Genomic DNA, 17,203 nt, shown 5'->3' with positions numbered 1-17,203 from the left:
TCCTACCTTTACTGTCTGGAAAAAAAAATTCTACAATAATCCTGTGGAAAGGAAAGTGCATTTGCATATATGCTGGATTCAGTTCCTTACTGGCTGTGTCTTTTCTTGGCTGGTCAAATCCATTTCCTGTTGTAAATGTAAAGACTCTGCCTCCTTGCATTGCGTTCTGTTAGAAACCACCCAAGAGCAGCTGACATAAATAGTGCACAAGTAAGCACAATGGGCTCAACATCCTACAAGCAGAACTCTTTATTCTGCTAAGCTGAATTTTTTTAGGTTTTGGCAGAAATATCATTTTAGAGACCCAATAAATGTACATTTGAGTCATAAGGCTTTTCTCAGCTGAAGATTTACATGGGCCTCCTTTGTATCAGCCACAAAAGTATTTTAAGAGTTTGGAAATTCTAGAAGCTTTCCTCCTGCCTTACTCAGCCACTCAAGCTTGATCCTCATTAAATCCCTTGACATGTAATATATTCCAGCATACAAGAAGCCCTTCATTGCCTCTCCATGCTCAGGAGGTAACAACCCCAGTTTCAAAGGCTGGAGCAGGAACTCCTGCAGGTGTTTCCTTACCCTCCATGCTGAGCCAGGAGGGCTGGGCTAATGCTCTGTGAATGTGTCCACGGAATGCTCCAGAATGGCTTGAGGAAAACCAGTTTTAGATTCCGCTTTGGAGAGTCTTTGCTCTCACAGAAGGCTTAGGAAGGAATTTATCTGCAATGCAGGACAGTGCTGGAGACACTCGTCCCATTTCTAGCTCCATCACCAACCCCTGTGAGCACAGACCCAGCAGCTGACCCTGCTCCCTGACCTGGGTCACACTAAGACAACAGCTGAGCCTGCAGCCTCTTACACATCCTTTGCTCACCCACTTGTGAAATGGAGATCAGGAATTTAGCAGCACATCCTCATGCTCACTGTATGTAACACATGCAGACCTCTGAGATTTCAGGTGAACGCCATGCCCCCTAAGCCAAGGTTTTCCAAGATTCAGGACAGGTGTGTATCAGGCTCAGCTCAGTACTGAGAACGCGCATGCTGAAGCGGAGACTTCTCTGATCCCTTAAATACTGTTTTTTAATGCATTTTACAGTGAGGGATCAGTATTTTGACTCAGAAAAGTGGCCACGTTTGTGAGCACATATATTGCAATATTAGTAGACGTAACATTTTTCCAGGAAGAGATTTAGATTGTTTAAAAGGGGACTCGATTTTCAGTGAATTATATGCTCATGCACTAAATAAACATGAATTTAGACCCTTCCCTTCAGGCACTTTTCATGGATTCCTGTTCTCTGGTTGTGGCCTTTTCTTACCTGTGTAATTAGGAGGGCAGAGACACACATAGTTGTTGATCCCATCCACACACGTAGAGTTATTCTCGCAGTCATTATCTTCACAGTCATCTGGGTTTATTTCACACCTCTCCCCCTCATACCCAAGAAGACAAGAACAGCTTTGGAGAAATAAAAAAAAAAAAAAAAGAAAAAAGTTAGCATGAATCTAAAGGGCCAGGAGGTCTGAGGTATAAAACTGAAATTAAAACATATAAAAGTCAGTTGGAGCCAAATTCACTGTTGCTGTGGGGCATAGAGCAATTTAACCCCAAGTGTCTGGTGAGAGATGCAGTCTGACGGTTCCTGGGGTCATGTAATTATTTACAGGAGACAGAAATCATCCTCAGGAGCCAGCCTCTGCCATGCTCCCTTTGCTTGCTTTATTGATAACTCTGGCCCTTAGCTGATGTAAGCAACTCCAGGGCAGGAGAATAAACATTCATCACAATATTCAAATCCTTGGCTTCCCTGTTAATGTTTTTGTGAGAACGTGGACATCTGTCTGCAGAGGACTGCACAATCACAGGACAACTTGGCAGCTCTTAGATACCTCGGTCTCTTCAAAGAACAGCAGCTTGAGTTGAGTTTACAGACATGAGCATTTTCTTCTCATTACTACTTTGTCACTTGTCCAAACAAGAAATGTTTGGGAATGATTGCTTTTACAAGTGCTGTAAGATTTCAGTAAGTCTGCAGCTCCCCCAACATCTATTTGGAGAAGAGCTGATGGTGCCCAGATAATTCAACTAAAACACAGACCATGGCAGAGCTAGTAATGGTTCTGTGAGAACGTGGACACTAGTGAAGAATAATTGCACTAGACATTTTATCTCACAGGAGTGTGATGTATGGTCCCTAGGGGAGGGTAGCAAACTAAATGGCTGAGGAATGGCTTGAGGGGGTTTTTTCCAAACTCCATTTCCTTTCCAGATCTGGAAGCTACAGTTACAAACAGAACCTTTATATTTTAAACTATCTGTAAGTGATGAAGAGGTGGAGGCCAGAGTTTCCTAAAAGAGAGTCTAAAAACAGGAGTTAAGTGCTCCAGTAATATCAGGGGCTTCTGAGAAGCCAGCAGTGATATTTGAAATGTCAGTTTTGAAGTGCCAGCATTGCTGTTCAGTAGTCACAGAATGGGCTGTTTGGAGTCCCAGTCCAAACTACACATTCACTCCGCTGTTCATTTCCTTTCTTATGCAGGCTCTGATGGCAGAAAAGGAACTGAACAAATAAAAAGTACTACTGATTGATGAGGATGAAAACCAGAAAGCACTACAGCAGTCACACTAATTGCCATCCACTGCTTTTGGAAACCAGGAGAGTTTCCAAGGCAGACGTAGCTGCAGCGTGCTGTTTTCAGCTCCAATGGACGACGTGGACCTGAGGTGGTTATCCTGCTCTGTGCAGGTGTCATGGGGTGGACATGGGCAAAGCCCTGGAGAAAAAGGAGCTCTTCAGAATCTGAAGAAAGCTGCAGGACTTTTCCTTCCCTTCCTCTTGTGTGCCACAGCCTGAGCAGAGTACAGAGACTCCCAAGGGAGGGATGGCACAAAGCTCTGCATCCACCCTCAGTAGTCCCAGGCTGGATCATGAGGGTCAGGTTAGATTCCTCATGGTGTGCAATCTCAGGAAAGAGTAATAGAGAGGAGAAAAAATGGGAAGGGAATGTTTCATGAGCCTTCACAACAGTAAAAGCTTTCAGATGGGTATAGAAGAGGGACACTGGTCACATTCAGAGTCATCTTCATTCTGCAGGGACCATCCACAGGTCATGAGGGTTAGAAAACCTTCACCCTGAATAACCAAAACCAAACTGCTCCAATAAATCCAATTTAGGACACAATAAATCAATAAGGAATATTTTCTTTTCCTGTCTCAAGCTCATTATTGCTAATAAACATGTCCTCTTGCTGACCCAGAGCCAGAGGATCACAGGAGGCAGAGAAGAAAAAAGAGCTGGCACACCATCTTCTGTGGCAATGCAAGTGTCAGGGAGAGGGTTAAAGACATCTCATTAAATACAGTGATACATTCATCATGTCTTGCTTTCTGATTACAAACCCCCACTTTCAGGGGTTTATAACTCCATCATAAAAATATGCTCCAGGCTGCAACTTGGAAGACAAGTTCTCAGTTTGGGAACAGAAATGTTTCTCTCTATTTAAAGAAAAGCAACAAGAGTGGCTTTGTGCTGGTGGTTTTTTATGTGAACATAACACCATTTTCGTTCCACAAAACAACTGGGACAGCTTGGATGTGTGCAATTAAAAATGACATTATTAAACACTATCACAGTAATGGTTCACAGTGGAGTTACCATTAGTAACAATTCATTCGGGTCTATTAACATAAATTGCTAAGTATTAGGACACATTCCATACTCAGGGAAATGTCAGAATAATTGATGACATTTGGCTACTGGTCCTTATGCAGTATTGGGAGTCTTTACATTACTGCTTACATACGATTCTTTATTTTGATTTGCATTCAAATGTACCAGATACGAGGCCTGAAATTCAAAGATAAAACATACAACTTGGGACCTGGATTGAAGTACATGTTGAAAGAATTGCAGCTTGGGACTGTTTGTATGTATTCTCCCAGAAAAAGCTTAGAAGAAAAATGAAGTTTGCTGAGTGACTGGAAGGTCATCAGACTTGGGTTCCAGCTGACCGAGGGAGAAAATGAATTCCAGAGACAATGATGAAAACCTTGCAGTGACTCAGTAGTGAAGCAGTGTGAGACAGCATTTCATGTGGATGTTGGAAACAATGGAACCAGGCAGGAAACAACTGTTTCCCAAGCTTCTGTGTTCTAATAAAGGCCCAAATTCTCTATTCCTCTTGTTTAGGGATTGGTGTTGTGTTTTCCTATAAAGAATTACATAACATCCCCTTATCCTCATGAAGTTTCAAGGGAACACAAATGGCAACATTTTGGGGTAAAATTTTGGACCCAAAGCATGTTATGAATTTTTTTTAAGCTGGCTATTTTTAAAGTTTACTGTATTAGATTTTTTAAATAAAATGTAATGAAAGAACTTTAGCATCTGTTTATTAAAATAGAAATTCATACAGAGTATCAAGTTGCCAAAAAAATTAGCTTTTAAATTGATATAGTTAATTCTTTCAGGAATATTGCAATTTCATGGAAAAGATGCCTTTTATGCCTAGATCCCAATGGAGTAGCCTGCAAGTCTGGAAGTGCAATGCTTTTCCTTGAACTAGGCAGAATTAACACTCGGCAGTTAATCAGTTCCAGGATTTTACATTTATGAGGGCTTACTTACAGTTTGTGGAAAATGCTAAAAACAGCAATCTGGGAAATGGAGAAGGTTTTATACGGAGAAAAGTTAAAATAACCCAGAGCCTTTGTCTCCCAGCACCGCAGGTTATCGGAGATCAGCTGTTGCCTGCGGGTAAGTGCAGCAGAGCTGACAGCTCTGCTCCTGCCAAAGCCTCCCTTCCAGGCCTGCTGAACCTCCAGGACGTGTCTCACTGGCCATCTCTTTTATCAGCCTTAATAAGGGACTTTTTGGGCAAGCTTTTGTCAAGGCAGACAGATTAGATTAGAACAAGCAATTCAAAGGGAGGAAGAACTTCACTTTCCCACTCCTCTGAGCCACACCGGGTCACTTATCTATTCTTCAACACACAGGCTGCCCCTGCTTGCAGGAAGAGAATATGAAAATTACTCAGGATCGAAAAAGTGCAAGGGTAAAAGAGGACGGAATAACTCCAGCTGAACCTTTGCCCTTGGCTGCCCACCAGGATCTGCTATTCCAGCAAACCTGAGTGCCTCAGGCCCCTGCTGCTGACAGCCCTTGTGGGCACCAGGCACAGCGGGGCCGTCGGGCTGGAGTCTCAGTCAAAACTGAGAGTTTCCTGTCTTTGGGGGGAACATCACCACCTTAGCATTATTTCAAATGGTAATTTTCTTGTCTAAGGCCACAAAAACTTGAGAGTTAAACAGCTTGGCATTTCATAGGGAGAGAACTTTGGCTTAAGTTTCCTTTTTACAAGAGTAAAGATTTGACAAGTTTGGCAGCAGGGCTTGTGTATGAATATATTTCCCCAGGGAAGCAAATATACAGAAGATATAATTTCTTTTACAGGCCACACAACAAAAAAAAAAAAATCCAGGGAGGCCTCTCATGAAAATGTTTCTGACATCCGCTTCCTCACAGCACATAATGTAGGGCAGCGTTTTCCCATCCTGGTGAACACAATTTATTTGCACATAACTCTGACTGCTGCCATCCACTGGAGAGATTTCCCACCAAAAAACCCCAACCCAACCAACCAAATTCAATCTCAAAATCTTTCTGTATCCTGCTTGTCACTGGCTGCTGCATCTCCTCACCACATTTCCCTAAGCCACGCTAAAGCTCCACAGTCCTGCAGAGCCACAGAGGTTATGGACTGACTGAATTAAAAACAAGGAGAAAATGGAGCAGTGCATATGCTGAACATTCACTTTTATGCAGCAGGATTTTGATGAGATATGGTTTTATGTGTCTTTTATTAGACCAACTGAAACTATATAAATAACTATAAAAGCAGAATCCTTCCCTAAAAAGCCTCGAATGCTGTTCAGCAACAAAACCACCCCTGCAGCTTTATAAAGGATCTCAAAAACAATGCTCGTTTGGAACTGAAGCAAAGCCTCTGAAATTGTAAAATTCGTTCAATTCATGAGAGAAATTCAGAAGTAGCTCTCAATTCAGGTCATTCAAAACTCTTAAACTACTACCACAGAACAAAACAAAAATACTAAAGAAAAACCCAATCCAAAATATATGCTGAAGGCTCTCATTCCACTATTATGAATATTATAAAATGTTTTACTACTGCATTTTTAGTGTCAGCTGTATTTTTGAAAAATGGGTACTGAGCGACAAACTCCAGATATTCTAATGTGGTGCAGTTTTACATTGGCACAAGCTGGAAAAAGCTATGTACACGAGTGACCAGAGAGGAAAGTGAAGATCACCAGACCATTAATTCTCTCAAGCAGAAACTGAACCGGAACTTTTACTCCAAAAATTGCTGGGCCTGCTAAAATCTGAATCAAGAGGACGTAGGTCAGATCAGAGCAGCGGTTTCACCAGAATCTACGGAGTCTGTCTAGCAGCACAACCGCACGGACATGCTGCGACCCGCTGAGCCTCCCCCTCCTCTCCCACCACCATGACCCTGCAGTCACATCTTGACTCAGGAGACTCCTCTGCTCTGCTCAGGGGCTGTCACAGGTGCTACAGCTGAGCCCTGGAGATTCCCCTCACGGAGATGTAGCCATGTCTCCACATGGAGATGTGGTCGTGTCTCCTGCTCTCCACAGAGGAAAACGTCCAGCTGCTGTTCATTATGGAGCCTGTGACAGTGTCCCTTCATCCCCGTCAACCTGTGCTTTTCCACTGTAGTTAATCCCCAGTGTCCTGTGTCCTGTGATGTGCTGCATCTGCTTCTGGAAGCAGGGAATTCTTGAGGGTGGGCAGGCACAGAGAGAAGTGTCAGGGCATTTCTTCTGTTTACTGCTTCTCCTTTCGCAAGAAATGGCATAAACGCGGAGAAGCAAATCTATGAAAATTCTAGCAGCTCTTTTTAAAAAAGAAACTTTCTATCAATTTGAATGACAACGAGTGACCAAAGCCTCAAACTTGTATTTTCTTAGCTGTGAAGTAGTGCCTGCAGCAGTGCAGATCTTCCAGCTATCTCATTAAAATTTCTGGACTTCTCTCGGAGTATCCCCACCTATGCTACATCTTTGTTCTATGGGCAAGCTGAAATCCACAATATCCAGCTGCCGAGGTTATTCTCTTGCAGGCACAATGCTTAAAATGTGGTAATCTCCCCGTGCTTTTTAATTGTTTCTTTAAAGCCTGTTTGTCTGCAAGATTCTTCAGTATGAAAACATTTTGGATCTGGCTGTCAAGCAACAGATGCTCACTTTACAAATACAAAAACAGCTTAGATGTGAGACTGAAATGCCCCAAGGAAATTTAGGATGCAGATAACACAATGCAGATCATAGAGACCACTCAGAAGCTCTTAAATGTATATTCCATTATGAGGAAATAAGGAGGCCTGTTTCACAGGAAACGATATGTCACAGCAATGAAACCAAAGCAATAGTTTTGTATGGCAAATAGAAATGCCACATGCAGCCGTTTCTGTAAAGCAGCCATTACAGTTCATTAATGCAAGGCAGAAACACGTTAAATTTTATCATCTCATTTTAAACAAACTTTGTGCTACTACCTGAATCCATCTTTATTTGCCTCCGTGAGGTGGCAGGTCCCTCCATTCTGACATGGGTTTTGAATGCAGGAATTAATGGGCACACTGCAGTCGCGACCCTATTTGGGAAAATTCAAAAGAAACAATGTTAGTAAGGCTCATGTCATCTGAATCAGTGTCTCCTGTTCTTTCACCCTGCTTGTGGCACCACTTACAAGAGGTCTGCAGTCTTCAGACCCATGACATCACCTCATGTTCTTTATTGACGATCAGATTTATTCATGACCTCAGTGAGAATCTGGCAGGGCAACTGTTTTATCCAATGGGACTGGTGGGTATCTCGGTATCACTTCAGGTTCAAGACTGTAATGAACTCTTTTCACTGGAGTGTTTTAAGGAAACAGCTGCTTTCACCCTCACTCTAACACACTTTAATGTTAGTTACAATGAAAAGAACAGCTCAGGACCAAAGGTAAGCAGAAGGCCACACACAGTGAGCACAAGCCCATTTACAACTGCATATACCAGGCACTCAGTTCAACTCTGCAGCAGCACACGCTGCTCGTTCCCAGAATCAGAACCCATGAGGGAGAGGCCGCCTGTGTGGCGGGAGCTGAGTTTGGATTTCTGCACAGAACACACCCAGATTTCATCACTGACTCAGTTCCATTCTTTAAGATTGCCCTAGAACATACCTCAGCTCCAAGTGAACTTCACCAGCTTGAGAAACCTCCACTGCTACTGACTTTTTACTGGCCCTTCAAAGCATAAACATATTTCTCTGCTCATTGTATTCTACTGATTTAGAACAAGCTATTTGTAAAACTGGAAAATATACCAAAGACTCTGCTTTTGCTTTTCAGTTACTGACTCAGTAGGGAGGAGTAAAGCCACCCAAAAGCCTCAATACTCAAAGGATCTGAGCAATCACAAGAAGTTCGGGGTCACTCTGCTCCTCCTGCTGAAGATCCTGCTAGCAGTGGACCTCTGCCAGCTCACCTACTGGAAAGCTGGTAGATTACTGCAGTCAAGAAAAATATCAGATACCATAATTCAGTTCAGGTAGCTGTTTTGTTTTGTCTTTATTTGTCTCTGGAGTGCTTGTCTTGGTATCAGTGCAGCCTCATTTAGGCCTAACCAAGGGATAAAAAGCCCAAATCAGCTTATGAGTGTGAACTCTAGTACAGGGTTCATTCGACCTGGTCTGTCCAATCCTGCTGCTTGGCTCTTCCTCATATGTCCTACGGGCCAGTCCTCCAGACACCTCTGAAATCTTCAGTACTCTGCAGCAGGCAGATGGCACATGGGGCCATCATGAGAAGGACATGGAGCTCATTGTGAAGAGGCGAGGCATCCTGATTATCACAGAATTACTGGGCTGGAAAAGACCTACAGGATGGAGTGCAACCTTTGACTGACCACTGCTGTGACAACCAGACAAGAGCACTGAGTTCCACACCCAGTTGTTTCTTGAGCACCTTCGGAGATCATCACTCCACCACCTTCCTGGCAGCTCATTCCAATGCCTAACAACCATTTCAGTGAAGAAGTTTCTCCTGACAACCCAACTTGAACCTTCCCCGGCACAGCCATTTCCTCTTGTCCCATTGCCAGCAGAGCCTGACTTGCACAAGGCTGCACCCTCCCGTCAGGGAGTTGTAGAGAGAAGGTTCCCCCTGGGCCTCCTTTTCTCCAAGCTGGGCCCCCCAGATCCCTCAGCCACTCCTTGTGACTCCAGACCCTTCCCCAGCTCCGTTCCCTTCTCCGGACACTCTCCAGCCCCTCAATGTCTTGCAGTGCTGGTGGCCAGAACTGGACACAGCACTCAAGGTGTGACCTCACCAGTGCCAAGCACAGGGGGACACTCCCTGCCCTGGTGCTGCTGGCCACCCTATTTCTGGTTCAAGCCACGTGCCACCGGCCTTCTTGCCCACCTGGGCACATGTGGTCGTGTTCAGTCTCTGGAGACCAGCACCTCCTGGTCCCTTCCTGCCCGGCAGCTTTCAGCCCCTCTGCCCTCAGCCTGGAGCTGCAGGGGCTTGTGGTGACCCGAGGGCAGACCCCAGCCCTTGACCTTATTGAGTCTCATACCGCTGGCCTCCTGCAATATGTATATATACATGTATTATACTTTTTATATTGTAATTTCATCCAACGCCACAGAGGAGCTTTGTTAACAAAGCTGTATTTCCTGAGGCTCTGTCTCCAGCGTTCCCCAGAGTGAGGAGACGCAGCTTTGCGTTCTGAAATCCCAGCAAACACAAGGAAAGAGGGACAGACTTCTCCATGGCTGTATCAGAAGAGAAACACTTCCAAAGGACAACAGAAAGCCCTGGCCACCCGTGCCTTGCTGTGAGCTCATCCCCCAACGCCGCAGTGCCAGCAGCACACACGGCCCTCACCCAAGGTCTGGCACAGAGGCTTTCTGCTCCATCCCTGCGCCGTGTGCCAAGCAGCCTGTCCTTCTCCATTTGAAATCCCCAGTTCCCAAATGTCTCAGGCAAGAATTGGGAGGGCGCCGAGGGAAGCTCCTGCAGGTTTTATTTTGGCACCATGCGGCCCGCAGCGCTTTGCGGATGCGAACCCTGGAACGGTGACACTGATCCTGCTCCAGCACTGCCCATCCCTTGTCCATCTGTGCCCTGAATCCTGGGTGTTTTCCACCTTATTGTAGTGAAGCTGGAAGGTGTTGGTTTTTATCCTTTTCCTGTGCCCCTGGAGAATTGATTACTATATAGATCCTCCACTAACATCAGCTACTTCTATTTCATACAGACTCTTCACCCCGGTATCACCAAAACACTAAACCCTCGGCAGGCAAGCAGAGCAAACAGCAAAGCATCTGTTTTTCTGAAGGCTTTTTGTCGCAGTTGAACACCGTGTAAAACAGTCCCATCACTTGCACTATAATTAGTCAGATTAATTTGAATGTTCTTGTAAAAATTTAATAAAGATAAATGTTGAAATGAGAGCAAGACCCTTTCAGTCTCTTGCACTGGTACATGAAGTTTGCATGACAAATTCTGCTCTCATTTCTGTACTGAACATGGCTGAATTATTGGCTTCTTGGGCCTCAGGCAGCATGGAAACCCATCAGAATGTGCTGCTGAACCAGAAAATTGCAACACTAAGTTGCTATGTGGCTTTAAGAAAATCAGAGTCTCTCTGACTCAGTTTACTCCTTGTAATAAATGGGCAAACAACACTTAATCCTTCTCCGAGGATTATCTTCTCAGAGCTGACTTTATCAATAGCACATTGCCAGCCCACAAAACAAGTACAACTTCTCTAACAAGGAAGACTTTGAAAAACAAAGAACTCTGAGAGAAGAGAAGCTGCAGAAAATAGTGGTGCAAATAAATCTACAGCAAAGCAAGGGCATTTTATTTCTGTATGAGACTGTCACTACCCAGAAGAGCCTAAAGACATTCTAGAAACATCTTTCAAATGAATAATGCAATTCTCCAGTCTCAATTTACAGTAAGACTTCTTACTGGAAAAATGGAATTGCTGTCAAGCATCACTAAAATTAATTTATCTGTGAGTTGGGAAATACTCCTTGAGTCACATTGCCTGGAAATAACTATTGTTACAAAGGAGAATATTGTCTATTTGCTTCAAGACTAAAGAGCCTTTTAATGAAGTCTGAAGCAGAAATAGAGGTGCAGACTTGTTTCAAGGACAGGCAAGAAGATAGGAGTGTCTCAGCAATTCACAGAAAGAGGATGAAGGTCCCTCTGTGTGCAGTATTTCACTTCTAGAGCTTTTTTAGGATACAATAAATTTTTGTCCGGTCTGATAGGAAGGCATCAGATCCAAAACACTTCTATATATTTTCTCTCATTTTCTGCAGGAGTGGAAAGGTTTAGGCATTGAAACAGGAAATTTCTGCAACTTATTAGAAGACATATATGTTCAGAGTCCAGCTGTCCTTTTAAAGCTGAAGTACCTCAGCTGCTCCAGACTTTATCTGGGCTGCTCCAGCTCCATATTTCAGTGAATGAGAACAGAAGTATTCACTATACACAGAAAAAGTCAGTTCTTTGTTTGAAATTACCCATACGGGGCATTACTGTATCTACAAGCTGTTCCTCAGTACTGCTGTGCCAAATTCCAGCTTTTACAACGATCCAATATTGGGAACACTATATCATGATCAATAAAACACCCAATAACAAGTAGCAAAAACTAATAAGAACCCTCAGCAGGAAGAACATGGGATAATGCAGTAAAAAAAGCACTCATTTGCCTTGACACTGTTTCAACCACCCCAGTAATTTTTTCAATTAATTTTCAAGAATCAGCATTGTCTGTGTAGACCGAGAGTTTCATTCACACTCACGCGGCAGAGGTTTGAACTCTGTCCATCCCAACGTGATCCTTCTCCTGTTTCTAACAGCAGTGGGCACAGATAAGGGGTGGCAGCACAGAGCTCACCACGGGCAGAAGGTGGAAACCTCCTGGTGAATTAAACCATCACTGCTGACTGCAGGAGAAACACGACCAGGCAGCGAGGGAGGCACCTGCAGACAGGCAGGAATCTATCCAACCTCACTGGTTTGGGAATAGGGAGACCTCTTTCCAACTAATTACAGCCCTGTTCAATGACTACAGTGTTTCACAGCATGCTGGAGAAATGAGCTCTACAACAGAAATACCAAAGTTTATTCGACTTGTTAACAACATACAATGTGTTCATAATAAATTTTAGCTAGATGGTATATGTGGAGAACAGATGGTAGCGTTCATGTGTTTAGTAAAAATACTAAATGAAGACAAATATAGCTGATAGAGACTTTAAATTAAGAACGAGGAAATTTTCATAAACAACTTAATTATTAAGGTCTAAATACAGCTAAAGCTTTTAGGGAAAACAGACAAAATTACATCTACAAAGACACTGTATTGCACACTCTGTCCTTTACACTCCTAATTGTGGGAGTAATGCATCCACATCCAACTCTCAGTCTCACAAACATTACAACGCTTGTCTTATGGGATTCCTGGTCAGAAGTTAATAAGAAACCATTACATTAAGGGAAAAGGCTTAGTAAATCTTCCACTTCATGAGAGGCTGGAAGGAAAATTCACAGAAAGATAACCGAGAAGAACGCTGTGTTCCATGAGTATATCCAGGAATGTTATTCCAACCTACAAGTATCTGCCAGCTTTAACATTTCAACCTCCCAATCCTGGGAAATGAAGAATAAATGGACACTTGCAGCCACTTTGTTGAGCTGTGCACTGCTCCCACAGAGCATGGCAAGGATTTTAGCAGTTTTCTGAATTATTCTGATCTAGGCTGATGCACACACTTGAGTGTTGCTACACCCGGATGTGCCAGTGGGACCTGCCCTTGAACTCAGACCTGCAAGGTCCAAGAGCACAGGGAAGGGCTAAATGTGGTGTGTAACAGTGATTTCCTGGTGCTCCTGATGAAAAAAAAACTAAAAATGAGATGGGATGGGACAGGAGGAAAGGAGAGGAGGAAAAATCCATAAGCAACAGAAGACACAGACACTCAGCACAGAAAGAGAATTCAGTTTGAATGCAGCTTTTTCCTTTGAGTTTTTCTTCTTCCATGCTTAGTAAAGTGAGAACTTTGATCAAAGGTTTTCCTGAAGCTGTGCCATGCAGCTATCCAATAAGGTATAAACTGATGCTAATTTTTACCTAATAGCATTTTTTACCAGTGACTTCTTTCAACACTTGAAACCTTTATCCCTCTGCCAAAACCAGTCAGAATTGGGGAGTAAATTGAAATTTTCCAGGGCAGGAAGGGAATGAGATGTCTCATGAACAAAGTTTTATCACATAAACTTCAATTCCACTAGAAAATTAGCTGGAAAAAAAGAACGAGGCATTCAGCAGTTTTCCCTGTAATAAACACATTTAGCAGCCATAAATACAAAGAAGAAACAAGAAGAATTTTGCATAATTGACCGAGGAAACACGATACTGTGTATTTCAGCCTCACAGCCAACACGCTAAGTTACAAGTTTGGTAGGAAAAATTCTCTCGAGTTCTATTCACAGTTGTGTATTTCAGAGCCTTTCACGGCAGGGAAACCCAGTATTTGCTATAATGGGATCATAAAAAGAAGTTTTACACGTACTGCAAGTCTTACAGCAGTTATGGAAGCTAGGAGGGCATGTGGTCCTAAGTGCAGCATGAGGGACTTGATGGATCCCTGCAAACACAGCTTTGGGAAGGGAATGCTATCAAATAATTAGAGATGCTGTAAACTGTGGGAAGAATGGAACTAACTTCAAAATATAAAATTAACCTGAATTCTTTTAAAGGAAAGGCTGAACAGTACAGCGTTGGGGAGGAGTGTTATTTTACCAGTGAGGCCACTCGAAACTGATTTCCTGCTATTGAGATGCATACAGACAGCTGACACCCTGCTGGCCACACACAGCAGTGTGAAGCTTTTCAGCAGACACAGGTGAAACTGTTTTCCTTGTTTATGCTCTTTCTGGCCACGGACATAATGGCTACGACTCAATCTGGAAAAGATGTATCTGATGCTCATTGGCAAGGTCAAACAACTAGAAGAGCTGGCAGGGCGTATGTTAGATCCATCTGCTCAGGCATATATACAAATTATTTGGCAAGGCACGGATAATATCACAGCAATTTTGGATCAGACTTTGCTGAATTTTTGGCTTTCAGATTGCCAGGTGGAAGTTGAGGGATTTTGATCACCTGCTGTTCACAAAAATCTTGTGACTCCTCCTTCTGAGCACACACCTTGCCACAGACACCCACACCTCAGGGACAGATCCCCACTCACACTGGGCATGAATTAATTCTTTCTCTTCAGTCACCCATCCCAATGGGCTGATAATAAAAATGTGCCTTCTGAGGACTGCTGTTCAGAAGCTAATGAATTTAACATGAAAAATCAATTCATTTCATCCACCTCTAGTTTGGAACAAAAGTTTTTTAATATAAATCTGATTTTACCTAGCACAATCTGAATATTTTTTTCAGTTCAGCATCTCTGTTTATACAGCTGTACTTACACTGACACATCCATACTACAACAGAGTTTCCTGCTGCTCATAAACATGAGAAATACTATTTTTTAAATGGCACAGAAGGCAGGTTTTGAAGAGACCCTGATACTGTTCTTGTGCTGCTCCTCCCACCACTCAGCTGTTTTAGCTCTCTCTGCAAACTTTCTCAGTGTTACTATCAGAAGTAAAAAATACAGACAATATTTAAAACCCACCATCTTCAGCACTGTATGGTAACCTCCTATGCCAGTCTATATTCATCTGGCATCTGATTAAACAATAATTGGCCATGGCAGCAGCACTTCTTAGTGACTTCCTTGTCCTTGTTAATAAATCACAATTGTCAATTTATAGCAAATTAGGCAAACTCTGCTCTCTTAAGCCTCATTTCATTTAAATCAGAAAGATTTATGACCCTCCAGAGTATAATACACCTTCCATTACCTCTCCAGCTAGTAATCAAGAATATGCTTGTCAAAGTCAAAATGCAAAGATTCATCGTATTATTTTTTAAAAACTCTGGTTCTTCTCCTATGAGTATGGAATTTAATTCTCTGTGGACATTTGAGGTTTATTTTGTAATTATATTAATTACCATGCAAATCCTGATTGCCCTTCTAAACCTCTCCTTACACAAGCACTTTGGTTTTCAATGGTCTTTTGGGCTTTTAATCAATGACAGGAGATATGTCATTAATCCATCACGAGTCAATTCACGGAGCACATGTCTGAAATGAGTGCAGAGGTGCCAAACTGCATTGGACAGGTGCTCTAGAGCTTCCAAGGTTACAACTGACTCATCCAGACCATTGTGTGAACATTTTGGGAGACGCAGAAGAAAATAAGGGGCACTGAAAATAGTTAATTTTGCTGAAGGTTGACTCTATACATAAAATACAACCCAATATATTTGATGTAATTCCAACACTGAATATTTCCTATGTAGTCTCTAATTCAAACAGTATTCGTGAATGAGAACAGTGTTTTTAGTACCTTCAAAAACATAAGTGCCTATTCATTTTTAAGTACATTCTGCAGTGACAATAAAACTTTTCCTTTCAGGCTATCCAAAGTCAGTGCCTTGTTTTCAATGTGAACTCTGTAGAGAAAGTTATGAAGACTGGACATTTGTAGAGACAACAAAAATACTATCAATATGATTTAAGAAATAAATATAAAATATAATTGTTGTATTTTTAACACATAAGCTACTGAACAGCCCGCCTGGAGAGGAGGCACACATTACAAACAGAAACCCAAGGAAGCCTAACATGAGGCAGAGATTCTGTGATTAAAAAAATCTCTCCAAAAAGCTCACTGGGTTTCTGAAATAAACAGAGCTAAAGATGCTGGAAGAGTCCCAGTCCCTTGGAAGAACCTTCTGCTGGCACATCCCTGTTTGTTAAGGATGCCGGCATTTGGTTTGCAACAGCTCTCTGCTGATGAAAGGTCTCATACTGAAATACACATTATTTCAGCAGAAATGTCACTGTAATCTTTTTGCTCGTGTGAGATCTACGGGGCTTCTCCTGCAAGGTTTCCCAGCTCAGAGACACCAGCAATCCTTTTTGAAATCAATCTGGTAGTGGGCTGAACTGGCAGCTAACCCAGGCAGGCAGCACTGATTTCAGAATCAAAGGGGCACATGCATTTTTCAGACTACTAAACAAGTGAAACATGCCCACCATGTGAGGCAAGAGCACAATATTTATTTCAGAGGTTCTGAGCAGCATGAGGAGGGGACCCCAGGGGGACCATGGGGGTCAGAGAGCTTTGGGACAACCCTACCTTGCAGTGTTTCTGCACTTATCCCCACACATTAATCTAATCCCAATCACATTCCCAAAGGAGTCTGACATTAGATCATTTCTATTTACACGAGTGGCTTTACTCTTCTTTTCATCTTTGCCTGCTTATAGCAACTTCATCAATTCCATCATCTCCAAAGGAAAGGAGAAAATCAGGCAATCAGCCTCCCAGGACAATCTCTGTTCATGTTCTTGGACAACAAAAGAAACCCAAAAGCCATTTCGTTGAGCACACTCAGTGCCAAGAAAGCCTCAAGGATAACAGATGACAGAAAATCACAAGGAAATTTACAATAAGGATTTTCAGCTGTGGCCAACTACATCAGCTGGTTCAATCATGCAGAAATGGTGGGATGCAGAAAATTAAGACCTGGTTCAACAGAACTTGATTAAGCAGTTACAGGAACCAGCAATCACCTGAAAGGCAGAAAAATCACAGAGGAAGAAAAAATTTTCATTTAGTGCAATAGGACCAGGCAAACCTAAGAACAAGACCCTGAAACTCAGCCTAAATGCCAATAAAAACTTCTCCTTTACCCTGGGAAAAGAAGATTGGGAGTCTGGTCACTCATTTAGAACTAGATCAGGAGAAGAGTAGTAAAAGCAAGTGAGGGGGAATGATCCACGCTGACAAGAGAATGATCATGTCAGTGCCCACCTGTGGGTACAGCTCCCATCCCCTGAGCTGCTCAGCTCCTGACGCAGCACTGCACGAACACAGTGACAGCCTGGAGCTGCTCAACATCTGGTTTTTTGTTGGCCTAACAAAAATCAGAATACTTCTTCAGAGCTGG

General features: G+C 42.8%; 1 protein-coding gene across 1 annotated transcript in view; it reads right to left on the bottom strand.

The window, feature by feature from the left end:
* The window catches only part of SLIT3 (slit guidance ligand 3), a 474,694-nt gene that overhangs the window by 45,595 nt on the left and 411,896 nt on the right, over positions 1-17,203 (bottom strand). Inside the window, exons 28-29 of the mRNA XM_066197152.1 lie at positions 7,601-7,698; positions 1,320-1,459 (exon numbers count right to left, since the gene is read on the bottom strand). Of these exons, the coding sequence (XP_066053249.1) occupies positions 1,320-1,459; positions 7,601-7,698 (238 nt within the window). The remainder of the gene's footprint in view (positions 1-1,319; positions 1,460-7,600; positions 7,699-17,203) is intronic.

Source organism: Chamaea fasciata, unplaced genomic scaffold (assembly GCF_029207755.1).
Source record: "Chamaea fasciata isolate MVZ Bird 193981 ecotype frontalis unplaced genomic scaffold, bChaFas1.0.hap1 SCAF_15, whole genome shotgun sequence".
Lineage (NCBI taxonomy): Eukaryota > Metazoa > Chordata > Aves > Passeriformes > Sylviidae > Chamaea > Chamaea fasciata.
This window is presented reverse-complemented; position numbering and strand designations above follow the sequence as displayed.